Source organism: Colias philodice, chromosome 7 (genome assembly GCF_061535455.1).
Source record: "Colias philodice isolate Cphi_HAF_F1 chromosome 7, ilColPhil1 Martin Lab GWU primary, whole genome shotgun sequence".
Lineage (NCBI taxonomy): Eukaryota > Metazoa > Arthropoda > Insecta > Lepidoptera > Pieridae > Colias > Colias philodice.
The window spans coordinates 7,329,644-7,357,193 of NC_143092.1; the positions used below are offsets into that span (position 1 = coordinate 7,329,644).

The following is a 27,550-nucleotide window of genomic DNA, read 5'->3' on the forward strand; positions in this document are numbered from 1 at the left end:
TATTTTTGACCGCCTCCTTGGTACAGTGACGCATGAGCGTAGAACCGAGGGGTCTTCACTTACTTACTTACTTACTATTTTCGAAAAGCATGACCTACCTACATTCAAAGAATTCCGTTAATACGCTGGTCACCCTCGGGCACAAAACAGGTAAACATTAATTTTCTTAAAATTATACCCTGTGTAGACTTGGTTTTGATGGTTCTGCCATATTTGATTTATCAAGTTTGTCCCATATTTGATTTATCAAGTTCAGCCTTATAATTGACCCTAACAAATGGTATATACAATAACGGGGTACGGGGTATAATTTTAACCGATAACAGATAAGACTAAAATTAAGCAAATTTTTGGAAAATCTATGAATGCAGTTTTCTTTTTTTTTTCAAAATAGATGGAATGTTTCCATTGAGTAGAATTATATGTATATATTATTTCAAAATTGTTTTAAAAAAATGTTTTATTGAGCATATTAAAACGTGTTAAGACTTTTTATTAATCCATTTAAACGTTGCACTAAGCCCAAACAAGAAAAAAATAAATGAAATGATTATTTAAATTTTATCTAATAATATTTATTTGGTCGAGCCTCAAAGATTGCATAAAACTAAAACATAATATGAACTAATTAACAATAGTCAATAAGATTATTTTAGTTTTTCCACAGTTGTAGGTATGCTGGACTATCGACGTTTATGTAAATATTTTTGCCAGGAATATGATTTCTCAATTCATAAGGCACTACTCTTTCCGCTTCGGGTTTTTCGGATACCGGTGGCACGGGTAGGTCTGTAGCTGTTTCAGCTGGCACAGGATAAGGTTGGGGCACCTTGACCTCATAAGGATGAATAACGGGAAGTAACACTGGCGTTGGTACGGGCACATTTACGCGTTTCACGACTGGAACGGGCTGGTGTTTAGTAATTTTAACCTCCTTGTGGATGATTACTGGGGGCGAATTAGCAATAGCTTCAGCTTGGGCCAAAGCTCTTTGCTTTTCTATCTGGTTGTTATGTGCTCGTAATGCATTCTCGTGGGCTAAGGCATATATAAGAGGATTGTAATTGATCAAAGGTTGTTGTTGTTCTCCTTCTTGATTGCGGTTTTCTTGCTGGTTGTTAAGACCACCGGAAGCAAGTTTTCCTTGTTCAAAGCTGTATCTTAAACTCTTCTGCCATTGTTTGTTAATTTGTTCTTGTAAAGATTGCTCCTGTACAGACTGCTCTTGTGCAGCCTGCTCTCGTAAAGCCTGTACTAAATTTTTCTCCGTGCTAGGGTTAATTGGAATCCATCCATTATCATTGCTCTCTTGACTTGGATTGTTAGGTACGAATTTGGGTTGTTCTTGTTGTTGACTCTCTGGGGTAAACAACAATAATGAAGGTGGTGCTTCTACATTCTGAATGGATAGGCCACTAGGTAAGTTAAAATATCTTGCTTGTTGCTCCTGTTGTTCCTGTTGTTCTTGTTGTTCTTGTTGTTCCTGTTGTTGTTGAAGCTCTTGTAGTTCCTGTTGTTTAAGAACTAACTGCTCTTCTTGGACAAGTGGAGCCCCCAAATTTTCAAGCTGAGGATTATATCTTGACTGAGGATTTTCAAATGGCAATTGTTGTACCTTTTGCAATTTGTTTATTGTTATTTCTCCTGAAGCATGTGATCGAAGTTCTGCCTTTCCAGCTTGAAGATCTTTGATCTGACTGGGAGTTAAATACACAATTATATCCCTAGTTGCAAATCTCTTTTGTTGATTTTGAGCTGCTCCCGCCGTGGAAGAATTAGTATTTTTAAATGATTGAGGTCCCGGAGCTAATTCTTTTGCTTGAATTCCTATTAGTGCTATGAAAGCAGAGACGATAGTCACCTAAAAACATCAAATAATTTAATTCGGTCTTTTCTGTATGCATGTTGAATTATTCTTTGGATTCTTTGTAATACTTACTTGATACAACATTGTGGGTTGTATAGTGAAGAGGCCTCAACCAAAACGATCGAGCGTCTAATGTGATATATCAAATTCACCTATTTATATACATTTATGCATATTGGAAAATTGCTAATCATAAATGAAATCTATTTATAAAATTAAAATTTACATAGATTACGATTTGAACCAAATCTTACTAAACTAACTAAGTATTTTTAATAATTATGCAATTCAAAACTGTGGGTTGTCAACAACATATTAATATACTTTAGTGCTATATAGAGGAAGTAGGTTAAGTGAAAAAAATATGGTGTAACATAATATAAACTTGGAGAATAAAACTGCCGAAATTGCCACAAGATCCAATTTCAGGTCAATATTGTCACATTTTATTCAAATACATGCAAATTATAATCATCACCTAAATGTTATTAATTGTTTCTTAAATAGAAAATTTAGTTAGGGAAATATTAATGATTAAGGAAATGTTGAAATACGAAAGATGAAGTACTTACACTGTATTTGAAAGTAGTTATGTACTAAACTATTTGTTGTTAGGTATTTAGGAAATGAATCAATTAGGAATAAATAATATCTTACAACATATTATTACTGTAAGATATATTTATAGATGGTATGAGAAAAAGACTTAAATATTTAATCAATTTCAAAATATGAGATATATTGCTAAATTTTTATGAGTTTTTTTAGAAAAGGTCAAAACTCTAAGCAATACTTAAGAAATATCTAATCTATCCGAAAGTGCCTAGAGAGAGATAATAATTATCCTTTTAATTATTGAACTCCTATAATATACAACAATAATAAGAAAATACACACAGAAAATACATTTTTATCTAATGAAAAGTGATAAATCTTTAGTTTTTAAATTATTGATTGACCTAATGCCAGAATTTAAATTGAAATGAGCCAGCCATAGATCAACAATCGAATTGATCTATCGTATCGTCTGAGATTGGTCTCAGACTTATTTACATTGTGACTGCATTAAAGATGCATAAATGTCATAATATATTTAGCGTTTCAGTCATAGAATGGTCTATAATAGCCGTTTGGATGGGGTATAAATTAATTCTATCGAGATTTTTATCTCGTTATCTTGATTCTTGATATGATCATAAGAGATATGCCGCTTTAGAACGATGACATGATTTAATATCTTTAAAGATTTATGTATTCATAGTATTATATTATTATACGTTGGTATAGTAGAAGGTACTTGCCCACAAAAATTTATGTAACATTGTAAATTTCATTCTATAAATAAAAACTTTTACCTTCTCGAAAAGGTAAAAGTTTTATAATTTTTTAGTTATATTTAAGATTGTGGCATTAAAAATGTCTGAACTTGCAAGAATATAAATTTATTAAAAATACCACAAAACACAAAACATACAAAATATATTAAATAAATAAATAATAAAACACCATATAATAATAATCTTACATCATTAAAATAATGTAGAGGTGTTGTCCATTTATATTAAAAATACTCAATTATTAGGCCCATTTGGGGCAATAAGTACTAAATATAGATAAAATCTCGTATAATATAACTTTTTACTAATAACTAATATTTTTGTCATTCAGTTTTATTTTGACCCACTTATAAAGTTATACAACGCATTCATGATGTTGACCTCACAGCACTCACAGTTTCAAATATTAACGCCATCTGCTGATCATGGAGAATATTATATTCAATCGCTACTCTATATCTTATCGCTTTTACTCTATAATATTATATAGTTGAATTTTGAATGTTCTCATATCGATAAGTTTCAATTCTGGTTCAAGAAACTTCTAATAGATGGCGTTATTTAAGAAATTACTTTTAAAATAAATTACATATTTTTTATAAATGAAATGCGATAGCACAACACACTATTGTTATATAAAACTATGTTAAATATAGGACACCTACACATTTTTTTTACTTATTTTGTGTCTAATAGTCTTAACTATTATATTTAAAATTATTTCCCTTCATATAAAAATTAGCAAACAAACTTCTGTGCATATTTTTATCAATGTCCATGAGATATTTAGATTTCTAAAAGAATTTACGAGAAATCAATAAAAGTAATTTATACCATACTAGGTATTTGCCGCAATAAAATCTTCGAGATACACGCTATCCAATGGTGTAGAAATGACAATAAAAATTACTTGTAGTTTTTTAGTTTAGTTGCGACGGTGGACTTTGTTTAAATACCTATACCTACATCTATATTAATATCATAAAGCTGAAGAGTTTATTTGTTTGAACGTGCTAATCTTCTAACTAACTATTGATCCGATTTGAAAAAATCTTTCGGTGTTGTATTTTGGAAACGATCATAAGCTTCAAATTATTTTAAAGTAAAACAACGTTTATTGATAGACCTAATGACTGAATTTATGTTTATTTTATTGAGCAGGTTTTAAGTATACATCCATATTTTGGAAATATTGATAAGAAAGACTAATTAAATATGGTTTACGTTGAAGCTCAAGATGTTCGTTTAAATTCACCACCGTCGCTAGTGCATAGGTATATGGGCGGTGGTGACTTAAAATAAATTGGTTCTCGTGCTACTTATACCTATACGGGAAATTAAAAAAAAACGAGTGACTAAAAAAATGATGATGAGATACTATTTAAAAAACTTGAGCGGTATGATTTTGAGTAAGCGACAAATAAACTAAACAAGCAACGAATATTGGTTAATAATAAAATACAGATTGAGCGTAGGTACTAAAAGTGGATTGTGATTTATTATTTTGAGATATTAAAATTTTAACTGAGAAACCAAATTATATTATTTTTTAAAGTGATTGTTCTATCTGAAATACCGCATTTAATAAAAAATGCCACTAAGTATTGAAAAATCATTGTGCCACATAATGAAAAACTGCAGCACGTAATGTTAACACTCAAACAAATATTAGGTCGCTCAAATATCATTTTGTATTTAAAATTATTCAAATTAATGTTTGTTAGTCGCTGTTCTATTGATTTTTCAATTAGTTATTCTATAGCCCCAATTAATCATTTTTGTCAGCTAAAAATTTCATTTACAGTTACCTACTCGTTGCAGGCAGATTTCGTTTTCCGAGTTTACAACATTTTTGAACCAGCAGTTTCCCTGAGATTAGCACGTGTACAACTAACCCAAGAAACCTGTGCCAGAAACAAAGCTTTACAATATACTTATTTTTGATTAACACCTTTGTCTATTCACTGAAATTATTATTATCTACTCTACCTTGTGAAATAAACAATTAACAATTTATATTTCTTCTTAATTTGAATATGTTATCCACAACCCTTACTACGAAAGTATTGTATCATTAATATAGACTGAAATTCTTATGTATAATATTTTATAGAAAATATCACTCCTATTATATATGGACCGAAAGTAAGGGTCTCGCTGTCATGACAATATAATTCTCTCATTATAATTAAATTACAATCTTCAGATTGTAGATATTGTATAGTCATTTGATATAAAAGAAAGAAAAAGGCAGTCATGTTTGTAATTATGTTTCATTTTATTTTTATGTATAAAATATGTACAACTAGTGACTATAATATTTACAGGCTATTGACTATTTGGCACGAAAATGACTCTTTCTCCTTTTACCAGCAGCAGCTCTTTTTCTTGTAGTGGGTGACGTGTTTGATGATGTGCAATGGGTATGGCTTCCAGACGGGAACTGGTACTTCAACGTGCTTTTCGACAGGCACGTGAACCTTCTTGATGACCTCATATGGCCTTTCAACTGGGACGGGGACTTTCCTAATGACCTCAAAAGGCACTTTCCTGACAACCTCAACTGGAACAGGCCTTTCTACTTCAACGTGGTGTGTTTTGTACACTGGGTAAGGCACGTGCTTCACGACATCAACGTGAACGGGGTAGGGTTGTGGAACTGGCACTCTGACTTCTTGACGCACTGGAACAGGTACGGCCTGAGGGACGGCAACTTGGACGTGACGGGTAACTTCAACGGGAATACGGCGGACGATATTCTGAACCACGGACTGGAGCTCGTACCTTGTTGAAGCAGCATCGGGGCGACCGACAGTCACGCTTGTTCCGATCACTCTTGGTGCACCAACAGCGACGTTAGTTACGACACCGGGGCCAGATAATCCTTGTCCAATAACAGCACCACCGTTGACTACTGCAGGACCAGAAATGTCAACTGGACCACCGACTGGGCCTCCAATAATTCCACCTCCAATAGCTGAACCACCGAAATCGGATCCAATGGATGAACCCTCGGGACCAGAACCAGCATAACCAGAACCGCCTATATGTCCTGAAATAGCCCCACCGTCGACTGCAGATCCAAAGTTCGATGGAACAAATCCACCGTTCAGGGGACCACCAACAACACCGCCGTTCAAACCGGAGTTACCGCTGAAACCACCATCAATAGGGCCGTGGTCGTGGATAGAGGGGCCGTGGTCGTGGATAGAGGGGCCGTGGTCGTGGATAGAGGGGCCGTGGTCGTGGATAGAGGGGCCATGGTCGTTAAAAGATGGACCGTGGTCGTTGAAAGAAGGACCATGGTCGTTAATAGCTGGGCCATGTTCGACGACAGAGTGATGGTGCTCTTCTAAACCTCCGCCAATGCTTCCCGGGCCACTAAGATCTGCGCCCGAAGGACCAGGACCTGGTGGTCCATAAGATGCTGACGGTGGTCCGTATGATGCGGATGGGGCATTTAAAGCAGATGATACATAGGAGTCAGAGCCGTGACCGGACAAATAACCAGCACTTGCGCTGTATGCCAGCGCGGCGAAAAACACTGTCTTAACCTGTAACAAACATATTTTTCCATTAGCGAATATTCTTATTAGAAAAATTAAGTATAAGTTCTACTTAAATAGACTGACTTAATTCGTTCAGTTATGACAAAGTTTATTATCGTATAATGTATTTAAATAATGAAACTTTTTTTATATTTTATAATTCGAATTGTATTGAAACATTTGTAAAACAATGTCCGATAATTATTTAAGTCCTTTAACTGTTATCAATCAATCTGTTTTCAATGACTGTTACTCTCATAAAAAATCCTTGCAAAAAATTATCCATAGAAGGACTTACAACAAACGCCATGGCTTTTAGCTAATCGCCAGAAGCCACCTCAGAAGCTGCTTGTTTTCTGTTCCGAGTTCGGGTGGTTTGTGATTTGATAACGTAACGAAACCACATATTTATACAAGTGATAGAGCCAACTCTTTCGATACGACGCCCATGAATAAATTATACAAATGACATTGATAGCTTTAAGTTTTGCCAAAAATTTATCTTTCTAATGGGACAAATTAAGTCTACCTTCTAATATTTATGAAAGCGAAATTTAAAATAATGTAATTTAAAGTAAACAACGTTATAATCAAATAGCATTAATAAAAAAAAAATCTAATATCGATCAAAAAATCATTCGTTAAAATGTTTAACAAAAAGATGGATAAATAAATATTACATAAATAAATATCATAAAACTTTTAAATGTAAAACTATTCCTATAATGGCTTTAGGAAGAAAGCTTACGCATTCTTGTCGGTGCTTCATAAATAATAAATAAGTAAGTAAATATACTTTTATTTTAACTCTGTATATTGGAAATATATTTTTATATAACAATAAAATAACTTTATTGGCATTTGCAAAATTTAACTCTACTAAGTCAGTCCGTACTACTTAATGTGCTTCCTTTCCTTCCTTTTTAATCACTTAAGTTATCCCAAATTAATTCAGAAAAAATAATAATTTATAATTTATATTAGTAATATCTGAGCTAAAATTCTTTCATAATATTTCCACATATTATAAACAAAGTGATGATTGAGCATTATGTATTTACTTAAACCTGAGTTATTAGAAAACGTTTTACCAATTTTTTACTTCCTTCTGTGTTTGTATGACATATCACGTTACATAAGTTCATTAGATAATTTATTAAAATTAAATATTGATCTGAATTCTACTTTCGTTAAATTCCAACAAAATGAGGCATAATGTAAATAATCCTTATGTAACATACGATTCTGTTTTAAGCAAAATCATCCTTACTAGCTAGTTATCATAAGATGATTTTATTACATTAGATATATTTTAATGTATTTGTATCGAAGTTGATTTGATTAATCGTCAATCATCCATACTAAACGTAAATAAAGTAAATTTTCATAGCAACTTTATAGTATAATTTAAATTTAAAATTTCGTTCAAATTGAGCACTTTTATTATTTAAACATTGAGCAGCAACATTAATTTTCTTACGAATTTTTCTTATAAATTTTTCTACGAAACGAATTTTCTTATGCAAATGTCTTCATTTTTTTCTTAACAATAAAATTAAGAAACAAAAGCTCTACACATAATAAATAAAATAAATAGATCAATTGCTCTACATACGAATTACATACATTCAGGCATTTAGTAATTCTTCTCATTCATAATACCCAATGCTGAATTTATTAGCTACATTTAATTGGACTAAACAATAATGTGTAGCACGTAGGTACGTAAGTAAGCACGTAAGTAGATCATTAACTAAATCTATAGTTATTATATAATCTAAGATATTTAACTGAAATAGATAAAGTGAAGTCCTTTTCCCCATTTTCGAGTTTACTACATTTTACACATAATGCGCAGTTAGTTATTTCGCGAGAAAAATAAATTATACTCTTCCAAAAAAAATTATCCATTGAGAAACTACAAAACCAGTTGCGGACATACTTACTTCCTAAGTGTAAAATGTAAGTATGAATGATATAACATGATCTGACATGGTAGTTTTCTTGGTAGAGCTTGTGCACGCCTTTGATAAAACGAAATTTTTGCATTGTTAGTCATCAACACGTTTATTTCCACTTTTTAAAGTAAAGTATCATATGTTTCTGACGTAATAGGATGCAATTTTCGGCTTTCTTATCAAGATCATTATGTAAAGACTTAAATGTAAGAAGTGAAATGATTGTGAGCTTTGCTTGTGAGAATTCGCATGGACCATTTTCAATGCAAAAAAAAATTATATTTTGTATAATTATTTAAAAGCATTATATAATTTTGTTTGCATATAAAAATGATAATGAGGCGGACACAAAGAAGTAAAATTCGAGTGAAATGTTCTTGATATAGTAATTGGGCCAAGCTTACACCGCCGAAATGTAAGACACTTCTTACTTCGAGCATGATTGATGGTACCGGTATCAACTTCCGATTCCGATTTTTTTTTTCTAATCATAGAAACAAAAAAATGTTTTTATGTAATTGATCTACTTATAAAACATAAAAAGCTGGCCATTGAAATATTTATATATTATTAAGAATAACATTAGAAATACACTAGTATTTCTAATGTTATTACATATATAAATTATTATAAATAACTATTTATTAGTATGATAATATTATCTGTGATAAGAATTTAAAGCTTTATAGTCGAGATTTCATGCTCCTATCTACAGGAAAAGCTTTTCAAAATGATATTGCAATCATTATTTATTTGAAATCATTATTAACTTATCTTGATATTGAAATTAATCACCTCACGCAGGTCAAGTCTGGTCGCAGAATATACTGCAGATTAATATTAACTATTCTGAGAAAAAATGCCGCCTTCTGTGCAACCTTTACGAAACGTTTGACGTTTGATCATTAATTAAAGAAGAATATTTGCATTTAGCATATTCTGATATAGATTATTTGTCCCTTTACAAAAATAATGTTATTACATCCGACATACACGTAAAATACTTAAAATTCGAAGAATTTAACTGTGAAAGCTATCGAATTTGCAACCAATAATCATAAATAACGTTTAGCAATAGGCAATAAAATTAGCATCCGAAATATTATATTAGTTACAATTTTGATAAACACTTCATCTTCCATTACGTAAAAGTTTTGTCATAATATGACCCTTCATTGAGTAACATTTTAAATGTAAACCTGTTTCTGTAACTATATTAATTTCACCTGGTCGCTGGGAATGTGATGATGAATAATAAAATACCGTTTGACCGATATTATTAGTCACTCCTTCCGGTTTTATTCCGGGTCAAGCTTTACGTAATTTTGGTGCAAATCTTTAAGTGTAGGCCGGTCTTGTTTATGGTTTTTGTGATTAATTATCTAGATAAGTTTATGGTTCTGTGCAATCGGAAATATAAAAAAAACCATTAATATACCCGAGAAACTGGATTGTGTGATGACATTTATTGAATTAACGACAATTTCATGGAATAAGTATTACATTAAATTATGTAATCATTGCGTGCTGGTTTTAGTTACTAATTTAAGCTTTTATCAGCTTAAGGCCTTATAAAAAATAGTTCGATAATATCAAAAACATACTCAAACCAAGTTTTATAGGTCAGAAGTAGGTAATTCTCAATTTTACAGGAAAATAAAGTTCGATAATCCTTACTACATACTAGCTGCGCGCCCCGTTTTCACCCGCGTGGCTCCGCTCCTGTTGGTCTTAGTGTGATCATATAGTATAACATATAGCCCTCGATTAATGAGCAATCGAACAACGATAGAATTTTTCAAATCGTCCCAGTAGTTCCTGAGATTAGCGCGTTCAAACAAACAAACAAACTCTTCAGCTTTATAATATTAGTATAGATTTTCATATTCTTCAGCCGATAGTTTTGTTTGATAAATTCAGATTTTAGAAAAGGAATTTGTTACATAAAATATCGCATTATATCTAAGGAAATATTGAATGTTAAACAAAAGCTGACAGCTAATACATATGTATTAGAAATATCCTTCTAAAATATCCTTCTTATAATTATTATGCTTTTATATTTTACAGCTCTGGCTCTATACTCGAAGTATATAGTAACATGGTTAACTTATTATATAGGTTTATGTTTGGATTAAGCGATGAGGTGTTAAACATGTCTGTTTTAATTTGATGTATAATATATTTTTCTTGTTATATTACACTTATAATTTATATGGTAAATGTTTAAATTACAAACGACTTCTAAATGACAAACAAGATTTCTATTTATTTATTAAAATATATTCGAAATTGTCCTTATTTTTGAAAGTCCGTTTAAAACAGGTAGATTATATAAGTATTTTTACTTTTTATAAAAATATATATATTTCGCAATATGCATGTAGGTAAATAAGGTTTGAACTAGTTTTTATAATTAACATAATCTTTGTTGATATATGATATAACAAGATCGATAGTTTCATCGAAATCAATAAATACTTAACTATTTAGCATAAATTTTACTAGGAGATACCTTTGTAAGTTATATCTCTATTTTACATATTTTTTTACTAGACCTCTACTACTCTTTACATTTATATTGTTATATTACAATAACAATGTATTAAAATATAGGCTTGTATAGTTTTATATTATTATATGTGATATAGGTAAAAAAATATATTCGGCAATTATATCTAGGGTATAAATTGAAAGAGGTTGTTCTTTGGAGGATCGTTTATTTAAAGTAATCATTCTAAATATTAGTTACTATTTACAAAACGAAAATATTGAATACACATTGTGTTCCTTAATTAATGACTTAGTTATCACCCTACGTTGCAGCCTCTCGATGAGCTAACGACAAGAAATATTTACAGAAGAGTAGACTAGCCAATGGTGAATGAGGTATTTTATTCAAAGTATTGAACTTCTGTTTACCAGCCGTGACCGTGTCCGTGACTGTAACCGTAACCATGGCCATATCCGTGTCCGAGATTGTGAATGAGACCGTGGATGTTAATGCCATGGCCATGGCCATGTCCGTGGCTAACATGAGCTTTGTGATGCACAGTCTTCACTACTGGCACTGCGTAAGTCTTCACGACTGGAACTGGAACCTTAACCAATTTCACGATGGGCACTTCAACAATTTTTTCAACGGGAACTGGGTGGTCGACGGGCACTTCGACAACCCTTTCAAAAGGCACTTTCACGATCTTCTCCACTGGGTACGGCACGGGCCTGTCAACTTTCACGTGTTGAATCTTAACAACGGGAACTGGGACGTTTCTTACGACTGGGACTTGAACAGGGTAAGGTTGGGGGAATGGAACCTGAACGGTTTGGGGGTATGGCACTGGGTATGGCTGGGGAACTCTGTGTGTGACTTCACGGAATACTTGGTAGGGCTCCTCACGCACGCGATACTGAATAGGCGCTCCGTTGCTGTTGGCGAGTCCATGGATTTCGTCAATTACAGGAGCTTTAGGACCATTGGGGGATGATTGACCGTTGAAGCCTCCAGGTAAAGAACCGCCAGCGAGAACCGGTGGGGCGATGGGAGCTCCGATTAAACCAGGTCCAGACAAAGAGGGACCGGAAAAGGCAGCGCCTGCAGATAAACCAGGTCCTCCGAAACCGGGTCCTCCGAAACCGGGTCCTCCGAAACTGGGTCCACTGAATCCAGCTGATCCGACAGCAGCTTCAGTAAGGCCGGCTCCACCATATCCAAAGTTGTGTCCCGAGATTGATCCACCTCCAATCAAACCAGCTCCAGAGTAGCTGGCCGATGGCAGAGATCCAGCTGGGAAAGAGCTGGGTGCGAAACTAGAGTAAGATGGAGCATATGAACCCGGCGCTGATAGGCTGGCTAAGGGTGCTGGAGGATAAGCAGGGCCATGGTGGTCGTGGTGATCATGGCTGTGCAGGTCGTGGTGCTCCTGACTATGGAGATCATGGGAATGGTCGTTTCCATGGAGAATACCAGCGTAGGTGCTGCTTAGTAGGATAGCTAACGTCGTCAACTTTGTCTGAAAGTAAAATTAAAAATTTATTGTACTTGATAACCTAAATCTGTATATCAATATCATTGACCATATTGACCATATTGTATTGATTACTTACAATAGTAGCCATTCTGATTAGCTAATCGCTGGCCACGCAAATGAAGTTGTTTCTTCAACAACTATCTATGCTCGTTTGTACGATTTTGGATATTTCCTTCAAACTTATATATCGGTGTCATCGAGCCGCAGGGACGACGTCGAAAGTGACGGAAGAGGCCAAAAATTCTCCTTCCTTTTCTAACCAGTATAATATTATGTATCGGAATTAATTCAACTGTGAGTTACTTAATACTTGTCCCACTGATCGCTTCCACTGCATCGTTATGAATATTTTCTACATTATTATTTATATAATAAATTGTACATACATTTTTATTACTATTTAATTTGGTTATACATAGCAAAATAAAATGATTAATATGTAAAAGGAGTCTAATAAATTTTCTTGTGTATATATAAAGAGTAATCTTTAGTCTTTACCAATCTAAAACACTATAATATTCCTTAAATAAATTAAGTCACAAAAATAGAATGTAATAAAAAAATAAATTGAATAATAAAAACAAATATTCAACTTTTCTGGCAAATAACATGGAATAGTTAATTCAATTACTTATATGATACAAAACATGCAAAGTCTATTAATGTTCTCAGACTCAGAATAAATCATGTTTTTATATTGACTAAACAAGCACTAACACGTAAGAACAATTATTTTTAAGCACTTAATAAACTGGATTAAGATATAGATATCAATATTCAATACTGATTAAATGTAAATCAAAACTTAAATACTATTTTTTATACTCAATACACAAGATTAATAAAACCAATAAATAAAGAAGCGTTCATATTTTACGCTAAATTGAATGTTCAAATTGATTGATTTCTGCAGAAGCATCGTAATGATTATATGTTCTCTTGTGAATTGTATGGAATGGCCGCGAAAACAACAGCTAAGCAGCGGGATCAGAAAGCGAAACACACGCAACTCTTATCTTAAACAATATATCATATCAAATTAGTTTTATTTATCGTTTTTCTCACCCCAAGAAGTGGAAGAAATTAATTTGTGGTCTTGCACTCTAACACACTTTGCACTTCTGTCATTTGTTTAAGGTAGGATATTAGAGTGAAATTTTAAATTACAGGCTAGTAAAAGTTACATTTTTATTGCATAAAGTATAAAATCGAATAGGTAATTTTGGAGGGTTTAAGCGTTGAGCAAGATAAATATTATGTAAAGGAAAATGTTTTTCACAAATGTCTATCTAAACTATGTCGTTTTGCCTTTGCCTTTATTACTACTACACATTATATGCCTTTACTATAATATATGCCTTTGAGGTTTGTTATATGTTTGCTCTTTGATAATTCTATTAATGCTTTAAGCATAATGCAAAACCTCAATATATACAGGAATTCTAGACAACATTTTTAAAAAATCATTCGTTTATTTACCTATGTAAATACAATACATGAATTGAGTATAAAATATATTCCGATTATAGACTTTATTTTTTATGTTGATTTTAACTTATAAGAAGGATTGAAAACATAAGAAAATTTCTGTAGGTTCTTATATATAATGATACAAAAAATAGTTTCAAAATTTTATTAAATAACGAGCTCAAAAACTTAACAATCTAGAATAAATCAACAGTTTGTATTGATATACAAAACAGCTAAATGCTTTTAATCTTATTATAACATTACAATATTTACAACTTACATAATAATTATAAATTTATTTTTAAAACTACGATTTATTTACAGAAATAACTATCCTATAATGGCAGAAGTATATAATGGAAATTGTTAAAAGAAATCATATTGTCATAAAATACAAATAACATCTACCACGATCAACATCTTAAATAATGGACAGTAAATATATATTTATGTGTCCTTCTCCTAATCACGTCCTGATTTTTACAAAAGCTCATGTTAAATAAATAGTAATGTTATACTCATAGTAAAATCAATAAAATATACAATATGTTTAAGCGACAGTATACTACATTTTAATAGAAAATAAGTTATTATTGACACACATTCATGTGATAATTAACAAGAGTTACGTCTCTTCTATAGGGTTTTCCTCCTCGTCTACCACATCTGATTTATCCTCCATTACAGGTGGTGGCTTTAAAAGCGTTGAAACAGCAGTTTTTGTTTCTCCAACATCAGATGCATTTGCTTCATAAAGAGCTTCCGTCTTAAAAAATCTGAGAGCCTTAGGCTTAGTTATACGTCTCTTTCGGCTACTTTTATCAGAATGGTGAATTACCTTGCTACGTAACTTGTGTGGAGGAGGTGGTTTTAACAAGGGGTAAGGCTGGTCTACTGAACTTTTTGGATACTTTCTTTGATAGGCATGGCGACCGTGTGTCAACGAACTGGTATGTCTATATCTATCACCCATTGTTCTTTGATTGGTAGAAAACATTTTTAGAGGTCGATCTTCATCAATGTTAGTTTCAGTGTCTTCATCTGATTCAGATAAATCAGTATTGTCTTGACCGACTAAAGAAGTGTCCTCTTCGACCACAGCTCCTATTGGATGGCTATTTGATGGTTCTGCAATTGGAATATTTTCTGGTCCTTCCTCACTGCGTGAATATTTAATTCCTTGAAAAGGATAATGATTGTTACTAAAAATATCGAAATAAGAGCTAGGAATAGTCCCGATACTGGTGCTTAATCCAGTATTATCATTTTTCAAAAGAAGCTGTTGTATTTGTGGTATGTCAAACTTTATTGGTTTTGTATATTGATCCCTTAAAGAATTTAATTGACTGTCATCTATAATTGGTTTTCCTTTAAGCATTTCAGCAACTAATTTCAAATCAATATTAAACGGATTAGCCACTTTAAAACCATTGATAGTAGATAATAAATTACTATTTTGGGACTCAGTTTCTTGCCTATTGTTGTTTATATTATTTTGTTTACTAGCGATTAATTTATTGAGTATATCGGTTGCTACATCAACATGATGGTTCTCAAGATTTTGACTTAATCTAACTGGAAGCGGATTGGGTAATGGATTTTGATCAAAGTTGTTATTTTGTAACCTAAATGAGTCAACATTTAAGTTATGTGTGAGACGAAGAGGTATATCATTAAATTTCATAAGGGTCGCTATATCGGATCCTGTTAGTGGCTTACGCTGTAAAATATTCTGTTGTATACTATCTGCAGATATAGAACTATCTTGATTACTAGAAGAGTGACTTCCATAGTTGTTTAGTTGTGACGAATCATCAACATATCGTTTATTCCCAGAAAATCCTCCAAATCCAAAAATAGAATCTGATGATTGCGACTTTCCTTGGAGAGAAACAGAATCCTTCTGTTTCAAACGTTCAGCAATAGACATGTATTCTTCTGGTTGAGATTTAATTCCAAATGAATAAACGTTGTTTTTATCTTTATAATAAGTCTCGCTCGTCGGTCGATTAGCTTGTTTTAAGTTTTGTTCAACTTGTTCTTTATTATAAGACGTTAAACTGTATTTATCGTTTAAATCCAAGCCATTGGACTTCATTTGAGCATTAGAGTTTTGAACAACATTCGAAACATCTATGGGCACAATATTTTTTATAGCACTATCATGATCAAAGGACTGCTTAGGTTTATTATCTACGTAGTTTTCCCTTGAAAAATATTGAGACGGAGAATTATAATCTGTTTGCAATGAGCCACTTGAATATTGATTAGAATTTTGATTTTCGTATTTGTTTCTAGATTTATCGTTGTTTGTATAATAGGACTCACCATTTGAATAAAAATTGTTACCATATTGGTGGTTTGCTGAAAGCCGATTAGCTTCTAGTTGTTGTTTTAAATTTTCATGAGCTTTTGCTGCAGCCCTTGCAAATTCTTCAGCTTCTAATTTTTCTGTACTGGATTTTGATATTTGATTATAGTTATACGGCCTACTTGTGTCCATGTGGAAATTAACTTGACTCATTGTTCCACTATTGTCTGATTTTGTATTGTATAACTGATAGCCTGAGTAACTTCCCGTCGAAACATCTCCCCCATAGCTAGGCGACCTTCTTTCGTTGAGTTTCCATCCGTAATCACCGTGCGAATAACTAGGCGTTTGTCCAAATTGTTGATCTACTTCCCTAACTTGCACTTTATAATTATTTTGTTGTTGGTTATCAGGATTGATGTAATTGTAATATACATTATTTGCTGCACTTATAGCACCGAAACGACGGCTATCTTGGTTAATATTGTCGTAGTTGTTATCTAATTTTGTGTCTTCTTGGTTATTATATCGGTAGTGTGTGTTTAGGGGATATTGTGACAGAGATAAATCTTGGCTAGACTTAGGCAGGGCCAAACCATTATTGTAATTAGAACCAGAACTCTGCCAATTATCTCTTATTTCTTCCGAATACGGAGAGGATACTGGAGATATAGTCGATGAAGGATAGTCATTTTGATATTGATTCTGTGAATTTGTTTGGTATCTTAAGTTGTTACCATATTCCATCTGCATTTTTTTATTTAACATATTTGTATCGTAATTTTGTATGCTATTGCCAATTGTAGATACCCTGTTGCTATTGTAATCTACAGTGCCTGTTTGAGTATTTGTATAAGGAGATGATACGTATGGCTGCAAGTTAGGTGGGCTAGTTATGTACATAGGTGAGGCGCTAGAAACAAATGTATTCGTAGGTGTACCAATGTTATATTGATTACTCGGTGTGGATAAAAACGAAGGCGCTGGGGTACTATGTGGAGTATCTAAATTATAGCTATTAGCAGTATTATATTGATATGTATTTTGGTTAGAATTATACATAGAGTTTAAAGACTTTTGTTCTTGCATATTTTGAAGGGGTTGATTATCGTAATTAGAAGCAGTCATGGTTGAATATGAATATTGGGGCTGTGGAGTAGCCGTGTATGAATAAACAGAAGCTTGCGTGGATAACTGTTGCTGTTGCTGATGTTGTTGCTGCTGTTGCTGCTGTTGTTGGAGGTATTGATTTTCCGCTCTCATCTGTTGCAAGAACTCCTCAGGTGGTAGGGAATACTGCATACCAGCATACTGGTTACTAGCTGCAGTACCTGTATCTTGAGAATTGTTACTATCCATTTGAGTTTCATCTCCTTGCGAACCTTGGAAGGGATTTTTGATACGATAAACTTTCCTTGTTCTGCCGCGGTCGCGGTTAAAATCGTAATTGTTTGCGTCATTTTGCATCTGGTATTGAACGTTCATGGAAGAAATTGATTGACTATTTGGGTCATGTATGTTTTTGCTATAGCCTGTAATCGTTTCGATGTGTCCATCATTGCCCACTTGTTGTACGCGCAGGATGTCTTGATTATTGAATCCATCTTGACAGTGCGTGTTGTGGACTACTAGAATTAGCACTAGTAACCGTATCTGAAACAGAAATAATAATTAAATACAGGATTAGCGAATTGTTTGGTAATACACGCCGCTCTATCGCTTTACTGAAAGTTTTCGGTCTATTATATTTAGGACAAATTATTCTGTTTCTTGAAACAATATCTATATATTTTTTAAATGGTTAATATATTATAAGTAAATAAAAAATTGCGCATGAATAATTAAAGATTTACTTAAAAATATGCTGCGTATATATTTTATGTTATTGCTCTATCTATACTAATATTATAAAGAGGAAAGGTTTGTATGTATGTATGTATGGTTTTCACGCATAAACTACTATACCCATTTTGATGAAATTTGGCACAGATAATCTTTAGACCCTGAGAAAGAACATAGGCTACCTTTTAATGTATATGTACCACAGGCGAAGCCGGGGCGGACCGCTAGTGTTATATACGTATAGCCTATGAAAACTATAGGTACACATTAACCTAGAAACAAACTCAGGGTATATAAATTATATACTTTAAAACAAATCGAAATTAAAATACATATATTACATATACCTTCTAATGTAAAACAATACAGGGTGTAATCGTTAAGTGTGCACAGGCGATTATTCCGTAACTATTACAGATATCAAAAAACTTTAAACTGATATCGAAAGTACTTAACCTAATGAGTAAAATGGCCATAATAAATTTTTAAAAATAATACGAGAAATATCTAAAATATTAACTTTAAACCCTCCCATACATTTAGTATGAGATATGAATATCCCATATACATGGGTTGATCCAAAAGTAATGATAATCAATATTAAACAAGGTCATTACAGTTAAAATAATTATGTATTTCTCTAGATAGTCTTCTAACTAGATAATATATTTTTTTTCCTTAACTTAGAAAAAAAACTTTGACTTCATCTACAAAAACCCCTCAAAATCGGCCATCACTTCGCTGTCGTCTTAAAATTTCTTATATCGACGGTGTTTCTTGTGCCGAGGTAAGAGATAGAATTAACTAGGAGCTAGATCTTACAAACAGGGTGGGTGTTCAAGCATTTTCAATGCCGATTTTTGATTGGCAGCCATCGCAACTGACGCTTTGTGATCTGGTGCGTTGTCTTGGTAAACCAACATTCCGCCAACCCGCAATCTTTTAATTTGGTCTGTGTAGTAAGAGCCCTGTGTAGTAGTGGCTACCTTCTTAAAATATTCCACATTTCTTCAGCGTCCCAAAAAACTACGGCTTTAATCTATCCCACTAATTTTCACTTTGAAAATCTTCACCGTCACTTTGGAAGCTCGCATCCAGGCCATTGATTGTTTCTTGGTTTCAGCATAAACATGGTGATTGGTGAACCCAGGTAACGCCCATGGTCACAAATCGTGACAAAAAATTATCCTGATCTCATTAAAAATTTAGAAATTCACCCTCTAAATGTCGAATCGTTGTTTCTTCTTTTCGTCGGGAAACATTTTGGCTCGCACTGTTCACATTAAAATAAATGTTAATACTTGGAAACGTGGCCTGTAGATATAATTTTTTTGTGATAACTTAGTGATTACATGAGCAAGCATAAAACATTTATTTTATATTTTTATGTGCACAGGAAATACCCAATTATCATTACTTTTGGATCAACCTATACATTTAATATGAAAGATTTTAGCTTTTTTTTGTTTTTTTGGTTTTCTGCTTTAATTACTTCGCAAATTTGGAGGGAAGTTCATTTAGAAACTGTAAATAGACCTCCTCATTGTATTGCACAATAAGGACGTCACTTCGAAAATCTACTATGAATACAAAATGTATGGGAAATAAATTGTATGGGAGCGTTTAATGTAACATTTTTGGTTATTTCTCGTTTTATTTTTAAAAATTTATTATGGCCATTTTACTCATTAGGTTAAGTACTTTCGATATCAGTTTAAAGTTTTTTGATATCTGCAATAGTTACGGAATAATCGCTTGTGCACACTTAACGATTACACCCTGTATATTTGACGAAATAAGTTGTAGGTGGGCATTTATTTATAATCATATAAAATTTAATTGAGGTACGATGAGGTAGAGATTAAAAAAGTACAGATACCTATCTAAATCTTAGTACATATAAATTGTATATCAATAGTAGTCCTTGGTTGGGTTATCCGTCGATAGGAAAGTCAAAGGTAATTTTAAAACATGTATATTTTCATTTATTATTATTTCTGCTTACTTTACAGTAGGGGAGAAAGAATACTATGATAGGTTATGGCGATGTTAAAATACTGAAAAACCATCTCGACATCGCCCGACATACATACACGAGATTTTTATAATGTATATTATGTTATGTTAGTTTATGTTGTTGTGAACACTGCTAGAATGATCATCAAACTTAACATAATGAATAAATAAATTAAATTTGCATTTCTAATTAACCAAAAATATTAAAATTGAGTTAATATTCCTAATATATCAACTATCTTATCTACAATTAATGTATAAAAATATATACTAAGTGGCGATCAATGCAAAATTTTTAAGGATACAAACACTTTCTAACCCACGGTTCGCTTGAAGCTTTCAATTCGTTATGCATACAAAGCGATTGTCCGGGGTTAAGGGGCAAAAGATAATTCCCAGAGAACAACGTTGAAACTGAGATGGGTTGTGAATTATAAACGGTGCTTTGAGTAAATTCAATAACTTCTTATAAAATCGCGCAAAGCTTTACATAAACTTCAACGGTAGGTATCGATATCACGAATGTCGATGTTTGTGTGTTTGTTTATCAATGTCGATTTTTTTTAATAATTGTTGCTAGCATCAATTCCAGATAAAAACTTTAGATGTAAAAATAATGATACACATAAACTACGTTATATATTGTGACATATTTTTGAACTTAATATTTTCACTGAATGTGGGGTAACATTTGAAGAAATAGCTTTATTCTCTGTACAGCTCAATCAAAATCTACGATACTCATTTTATTAAATAGCAGTTAAAATATAATGGATGGATAAAACAGTCGTGTTTATAAAGCAAACCGTAAACCTTAAAACGAATAAATCAAAACAAATCAATATCTAATCACACGCCGAAAAACACACATCCTTCAAAAGCTCGCATACTGGGAACCCCTTACATAATATATCCTTACAAGGTAACACAACTTATGTTTAATAATAATATTAGAAAGTGTTGACATTCTATTGAAGGGTATTAAACGTTTAAATCAAAGCCAAAGGTCACGCGACAAGATCTGTGGGATGTATTTTCTCTGCCCTTACGTTGTGGCCTTTTAAAGAAGTTTCACTAGGAATTCATTGGGGAAAGCGTATAATGTCGCATCGACTACCTGTTTAGTGCCTTACGAGGAATTATGATGTTTCCGATAACATTGTATGTACATACAGTACTTGACGTAATAGCTAATCGATTGCACATCTATCTCCCTTTCATTGTATATTTGATGTAGCTGAAATTATTTGTCAAGTTATAATATGCTCACATACAGTTATGAGTATGACGCTTCATTTCGAACCGTAGCGTATTTTCGGCGCGGTGGCGGTGGTTACATCGTGGTTGTGTTTATATTATTTTATTGACTTGTTTATAAAGTTAAAAAATAATTATGAAGGTGTAATTAATTGAGTTTTGAAAATATATTTGGACAAACTGATTGAATTACAAAATGCACATTTTATTTCCTGACTACGAGATATGTCGTGCCTATATTCAATTTCTTTGTTTTTTCGTATTTTGCTCAAGAGTTTTTATTTTTTAAAAAAGAAGCTATTTATTAAAACTAACATACTATATTTTCTCAGTTTACAGATACCTATTGCTTAATATAAAATTAACAGTAATATACAAAACTACGATGCAACGAGAAAATTATACAGTATAATATTATCAATCAATATTTATCGACTCATTTTAAGCTTTCTCTGAACGAGACCGATTCTTATGAGCAATTTTGTTAAAAATTGAACAAATTTATTGTTATGAACTTACTACTTATTTACTAAACTGTGGTTATGGTTATGCTCATATTTTGACATAAGAATTTAATGATTTAAAGTATGGTGTTACATATTTTTTTACAAATAAATGAAAATTTCATATTTCTTATTCTAATTCTCAAGTACGACTTATACCATAGTTAAATTGAATGTAAGTAGGTATCTTAAACGACAATATGTTATTAAAACTCTACATTTATAGCTCTCCCTAACATTAGATTTGCACTAGGATTTTCCTTTTCGTCACATTTAAAAATTATTCACTTACAACTCTTGTGGATGAGCCAAATAGTATTTTTAATAGCATTCCATATATTTAAAAAGTTAAAATTTTCCTCAGTAAAGAGCACTCTGTCCATGACATATCCATTCCTATTAGCCAATATCAAAATGAAATACAACATTAGTGTTATGGCGGTGTGGTGTAAACGCACCTTTAGCCTAGTTTACTTTAAACATAAATTGATAACGAAATACATGGACTGCAGCTATGTTGTGATGTTGCTCAGTTTTTCGTAATTTTACTAAACAGCACTAAATTATAACTTGAAAGTTGAAATAGAAGTCGGGATTTGAATTAGTTTGTGTGCTCTAAATAATAAAATAATAAAATATTACAGAGTAGAATTTAATGAATAGTGAACAATGTAAGGAAAATAATTCAATATAAACTATTTAGTGTTTAAAAGAGATTAAGCTAATCATTATGTAGATTACACATATAGTTATGTTATTAATAAAATTCAAAATAATAGTAATTCAACGAATAAGTCAATTTGTCTATAATCATAACGATTACAACATTCCTATAATGCCTACCCATAACACGATAATCCGTTTTTAGGAGTATCAGTATCACGATTAGGTATAATTAAAAAATAGGAACATTCATAGGCATACGTAAGTGACCAATTAAATAAATAAAAAAGGCTTCATAAATTTAGAAAGTGGGAACTAGGAAGTCTTTTAAACGGAAACAAACCGTCCATAATTTATGAAAAAACGTCGCGCACTAATCACCTCTATAAACCAAAACAATGAACCGAATAACGTTTCACATCCCATTACACACAAGAATACTCTTAATTCCATTCATCTCAAGGTTAATTTAGCCAAGTATTTAATAATTACATAAGGCATTAAACTCACGCAAAACCCAAAGCGTAACAGACACGCGAACTTTCATACGAGAAGACATTGCACTCAATCAGATTCGCATCCCACGTCGTTCTTATTACTAATTGCCTTATAATTAACGTTACGTCTTGTCGTTTATTTTTTGTTAATATGAAATCGAAACTTGATCAATGCAATTAGCATATCTGCTGAATTCGGTTTCATTTCATTCATTGTATACAATCTTGTGTGGAGATTTTTCACATCCGTGTTTTCATGTTTGTGTTTTGTCTTTTCTTCTTGAATACGTAATTTATCAAATACGGTAATATTTAAATGAATATAGAAGAGCAGAATAAGGAAAATACAATAATAAATACACATAGGCATATTTTTAGTGTGAATTAGACTATGTACATACATCTAAACTAATATTATAAAGCTGAAGAGTTTGTGTGTTTGTTTGAACACGCTAATCTCAGGAACTACTGGTCCAATTTGAAAAATTATGTCGGTGTTATAGTTAGCCCATTTATGCACCAACAGGAGCGGAGTACTGCGGGAAAAACCACGGGGCACAGCTATTAAATTATAAAAACGTTCTCATAAAGCTTCGAAGCTTTCTGTATTTTATTTTAAACTAAACATATAATGCTTTGGGGTAAAACCTGTATATTACTTGTTATTATGAAATAAATAAATAAATAGTTCGTAAACATAATGTTTTCTAAATACTCTTTATTACTAATTTCGAAACTAATACCGTGCCTGATTCGTTAAGGCGTACCTAATTTGGCCATGTGTCTTATTATATAATACTATATAGAAAGTGGAATACATTATATTCCGGCAACGGAAGAGATTAAATTGATTAATAAATACCTTATGAACAATGGACAGTTCCTTGGCGACAAAAGTGATGAATGTTATCCAAACAATACGGTAGTAACGTTTAACAAAACAAAGGAAATACCTATGTATTAAGTGCAATTAAGTTTTTGTGTTTTTAAGTGGCGTAGAATTTGATATATCCTATTAATTAATGTTGTAGAGCTAATCCATACTAATATTATAAATGCGAAAGTAACTCTGTCTGTCTGTCTGTTACTCAATCACGCCTAAACTACTGAACCAATTTTCATGAAATTTGGTATGGAGATATTTTGATACCCGAGAAAGGACATAGGCTACTTTTTATCCCGGGAAAATTACGCAATCCCGGAAATCCCACGGGAACGGGAACTATGCGGGTTTTTCTTTGACTGCGCGAGCGAAGCCGCGGGCGGAAACCTAGTAGTACCTAAATCTAGATTGCATATGTATAGTAGAATGTGAATATGGTGATAATGTATGTAATGTGCATATCAAGTATTTTGTCAAACGTTAAATACATATTATATTTTACTTTGGAAGTATTTGTCACTCGAGAAAATTATTTGATTCCCAGTAGACTCGACATTAAATTTTTTTAATATTAAATGGCTGTATAAATTCTATACCCACACAATAATTTTATTTAAATTTATAAGACTAATATGTACCTAGAGCTCTATAATCTTTATTGATAACATACCGTTTCGGCCGACTCCACCTTCGTTTCTCAATATCTACAGATTAAGCATTTTTAAGATCAAGATATCGAACACAGTCTCTACGAAATAAACTTATATATATTCAGTAAATATTTATTAAAATACCCAATAATCTAAGAATTATAAATTAACTTTGTTTAAAGTTTCGGGTCTACTTAAACTAAAAACTGAATTAAGAACCTAGAAAATTGAAATTTGACTTTCGTATGATTTTATTAAATCTTTTAAAAAATTAAATTAAAGCTTTTTAAATTTGTAGTTACAACCACAGACTAATAATAATATACTACGGTTACAAAATTTTTTTTTTAAGAATTTTAAATAATCAGATTTGTCAGATCTTCAAATATTTCAATAGGTATACGCCTTATAATACGAATATAACTATTAAAATAATATTTACGTTATGAAATAATGATTTACTAATATCATTAAAATTACTATTACTATAAAATTACTATATATACATTTATAGTGAATACTGATACTGACAGCAATGATTTTAATTTTTAATTACTTGTAGAGACTGTTTCTCACTGAATATTTGTACATAAGTATTTTTTATTGTTATTTAGATTAATTTTAATCTTACGTGTTTATAAAATAAATAAACCATTCATCATATTTGAAATAGACGGAAAGTCCCCAAGAATGTATGCCAACTTTTGAATATTATGTTCAGATGACTCAAATGACTTGCGATTATGATGTAAAGGCAATAAATCTAAAAGAATATTTTCTTCGTGTTGTTTTTCCGCGTTCATTCTATAATGTACATATTACGTGTTAAAAAGCGCGTTTATCGAGATAGATTATTTTTTTTTAATCTGGACAGTACCAGAGAAAAAACAAAAGATTAAAATATCTAACTTGAGAATAAAAAGCATGAATTTTGAAGTTACGAAAACAGTGATAAAGTAGGTACTTTTTAAACTAGATTTGGACATCGATCGACAGTTTTCGACCATAAAATTACTTGCGAGTACTTCGAATTAAATCACAATATTCTTTAGAATTTTATTATTTAGAAAATTGTATGATATTAGATTAAATTGAAGATTACGATATCTCTAAATATTCATTTTCATTATTGAGACCCTTAGTTAAGAATTTCTTAATAAACCAGTTAATAGCGCGTTAAATACACCTTCTTAAAGGATTGCTTCAATTATTTAGTAATTTTTAAAAGTATTATAACTTTTAAAATGTGTGCTTTCATAAAGTGCTGACTTCTGTTTATTTAACTCTTTGAGCCAGTATAATTGGCCTCTGACACGATATTACACAACTTCTTAAATTATTCATGTTATAAATGTATTATGAGGCTAGATCGATGTATATCAGCTCGTTATAAGTTTAAATGAGTTTAAATTGAATAATTACATATTTTAGTGATTGATTAAGTTTTCTAACTAATAAAAAGGTTATATTTATATTATTTTGATAACAGCTGATTCAGTTATTTTTAGGACAACGTTTATTATAATCATAAAAAATCATAGTTATGTTTAAGAATTAAGTATGTAAAGAATCACAAATAATTAAAACTTACCGTTTGCAATACGGCTCTCATTTTGTAACAATTTTAACACAAAATATCACAGTCCCTTGACAACCAATCACATATTTTAAACACACACACAATCCAGAATACCTAATGCAGTTAAGATATTACAACTAAAGGGTGGTTTTCAATGGTCGATCAGTGATGAAATGAAGTTCAAGGATAGTTAGAGATAGGTTTATATATGGGGGTAGCGGAGCGTGGCAGTGTGTGTGTGTAGGCGGTGCATCATGCACATGCATTGTAACTGCACACTAATGCAGGATGGCTAGTCAAACTGGGCCCTTAGTTATTGATAGAGGTGGTAACGCACGACTCTATGCACTTTAAATTATTTGAATGTACATTATGGTAACTACAGTGGTGCAATTTTTTTAATAAATTATCGAATTTTAAGAAATAACAACACCACCACTATATTGTTATCAACCGTGAAAAATCCTAAGATTCTATAAGGTTGACTAAAATACGTTTGTTTATGTCCTTAAATCAGCATTTAAAGAGCAAGTAAAAGAGTACACTTGCTTAGAGGTAGGTAAGTATTTAGACTTATAAATAACACATAGGTATAAGTAATTTCAAATAAAAAAACGATATAGTTTTCGATATTATTATAATTAGATAACATTTTAACAAGTAATAGAAATTATAGGATCTGAAATACTTATACATAATACAAATGTTAGATTTCTCCGTAACAAAATAAAGGAGTGCCTGCGCATCTTTGTGCACTTCCTTAAATGCTCCCACATAAATTCTGCTGCACTCAGTAAATAATGATGCGGGCTTTAAAACATATTTACTTTCACTACATTTTACAATATTAATAAGGAGATGTATGCTGCGGATCTGTATTTAAATAATTTAATTTATTTGCAGCATTCCTCATGATTTATTTCTTTACATAAATAGATATTAAAATAATATGATATCGTTTTCGAGTCTAGTTGATTTTATTATTTTTATGAATTCGAATCTTAATTAATGGTTAAAACTGCTAAAAATTAGGTAGGTACCTAATGTATCAATTAACTTAAAATGGGTATTATAAAAACTATAATCATTTTTCTCGCTTCGCAATTGAACATAATAAGCGTAATATTTCTTCACTAAG

General features: G+C 31.8%; 4 protein-coding genes across 4 annotated transcripts; all 4 read right to left on the reverse strand.

Moving 5' to 3' along the window:
* Positions 1 to 550: 550 nt before the first annotated feature.
* On the reverse strand, positions 551 to 2,005 carry LOC149487173 (uncharacterized). Its single transcript, XM_089697124.1, has 2 exons — positions 1,940 to 2,005; positions 551 to 1,861 (listed from the first exon to the last, which is right to left on the reverse strand). The coding sequence occupies exons 1-2, from the start codon at positions 1,949 to 1,951 to the stop codon at positions 653 to 655; spliced, it is 1,221 nt and encodes a 406-aa protein (XP_089553250.1). The 5' UTR covers positions 1,952 to 2,005; the 3' UTR covers positions 551 to 652.
* Positions 2,006 to 5,461: 3,456 nt separating this feature from the next.
* On the reverse strand, positions 5,462 to 7,133 carry LOC149487174 (uncharacterized). The gene is made up of 2 exons (XM_089697449.1): positions 7,051 to 7,133; positions 5,462 to 6,758 (listed from the first exon to the last, which is right to left on the reverse strand). The coding sequence occupies exons 1-2, from the start codon at positions 7,060 to 7,062 to the stop codon at positions 5,571 to 5,573; spliced, it is 1,200 nt and encodes a 399-aa protein (XP_089553575.1). The 5' UTR covers positions 7,063 to 7,133; the 3' UTR covers positions 5,462 to 5,570.
* A 4,277-nt stretch (positions 7,134 to 11,410) lies between these two features.
* LOC149487175 (uncharacterized) lies at positions 11,411 to 12,948 on the reverse strand. The gene is made up of 2 exons (XM_089697450.1): positions 12,818 to 12,948; positions 11,411 to 12,723 (listed from the first exon to the last, which is right to left on the reverse strand). The coding sequence occupies exons 1-2, from the start codon at positions 12,827 to 12,829 to the stop codon at positions 11,629 to 11,631; spliced, it is 1,107 nt and encodes a 368-aa protein (XP_089553576.1). The 5' UTR covers positions 12,830 to 12,948; the 3' UTR covers positions 11,411 to 11,628.
* A 1,412-nt stretch (positions 12,949 to 14,360) lies between these two features.
* On the reverse strand, positions 14,361 to 26,600 carry LOC149487176 (uncharacterized). Its single transcript, XM_089697451.1, has 2 exons — positions 26,425 to 26,600; positions 14,361 to 18,175 (listed from the first exon to the last, which is right to left on the reverse strand). The coding sequence occupies exons 1-2, from the start codon at positions 26,443 to 26,445 to the stop codon at positions 14,837 to 14,839; spliced, it is 3,360 nt and encodes a 1,119-aa protein (XP_089553577.1). The 5' UTR covers positions 26,446 to 26,600; the 3' UTR covers positions 14,361 to 14,836.
* Between the last annotated feature and the right edge of the window lie 950 nt (positions 26,601 to 27,550).

Bases quoted from the DNA above. Each gene is read 5' to 3' on its own strand.
- LOC149487176 (XM_089697451.1), bottom strand. From the start codon at position 26,445: ATGAGAGCCGTATTGCAAACG. The intron at 18,176-26,424 runs GTAAGTTTTAAT...TTTCTGTTTCAG, and splicing joins TGAGAGCCGTATTGCAAACG to ATACGGTTACTAGTGCTAAT.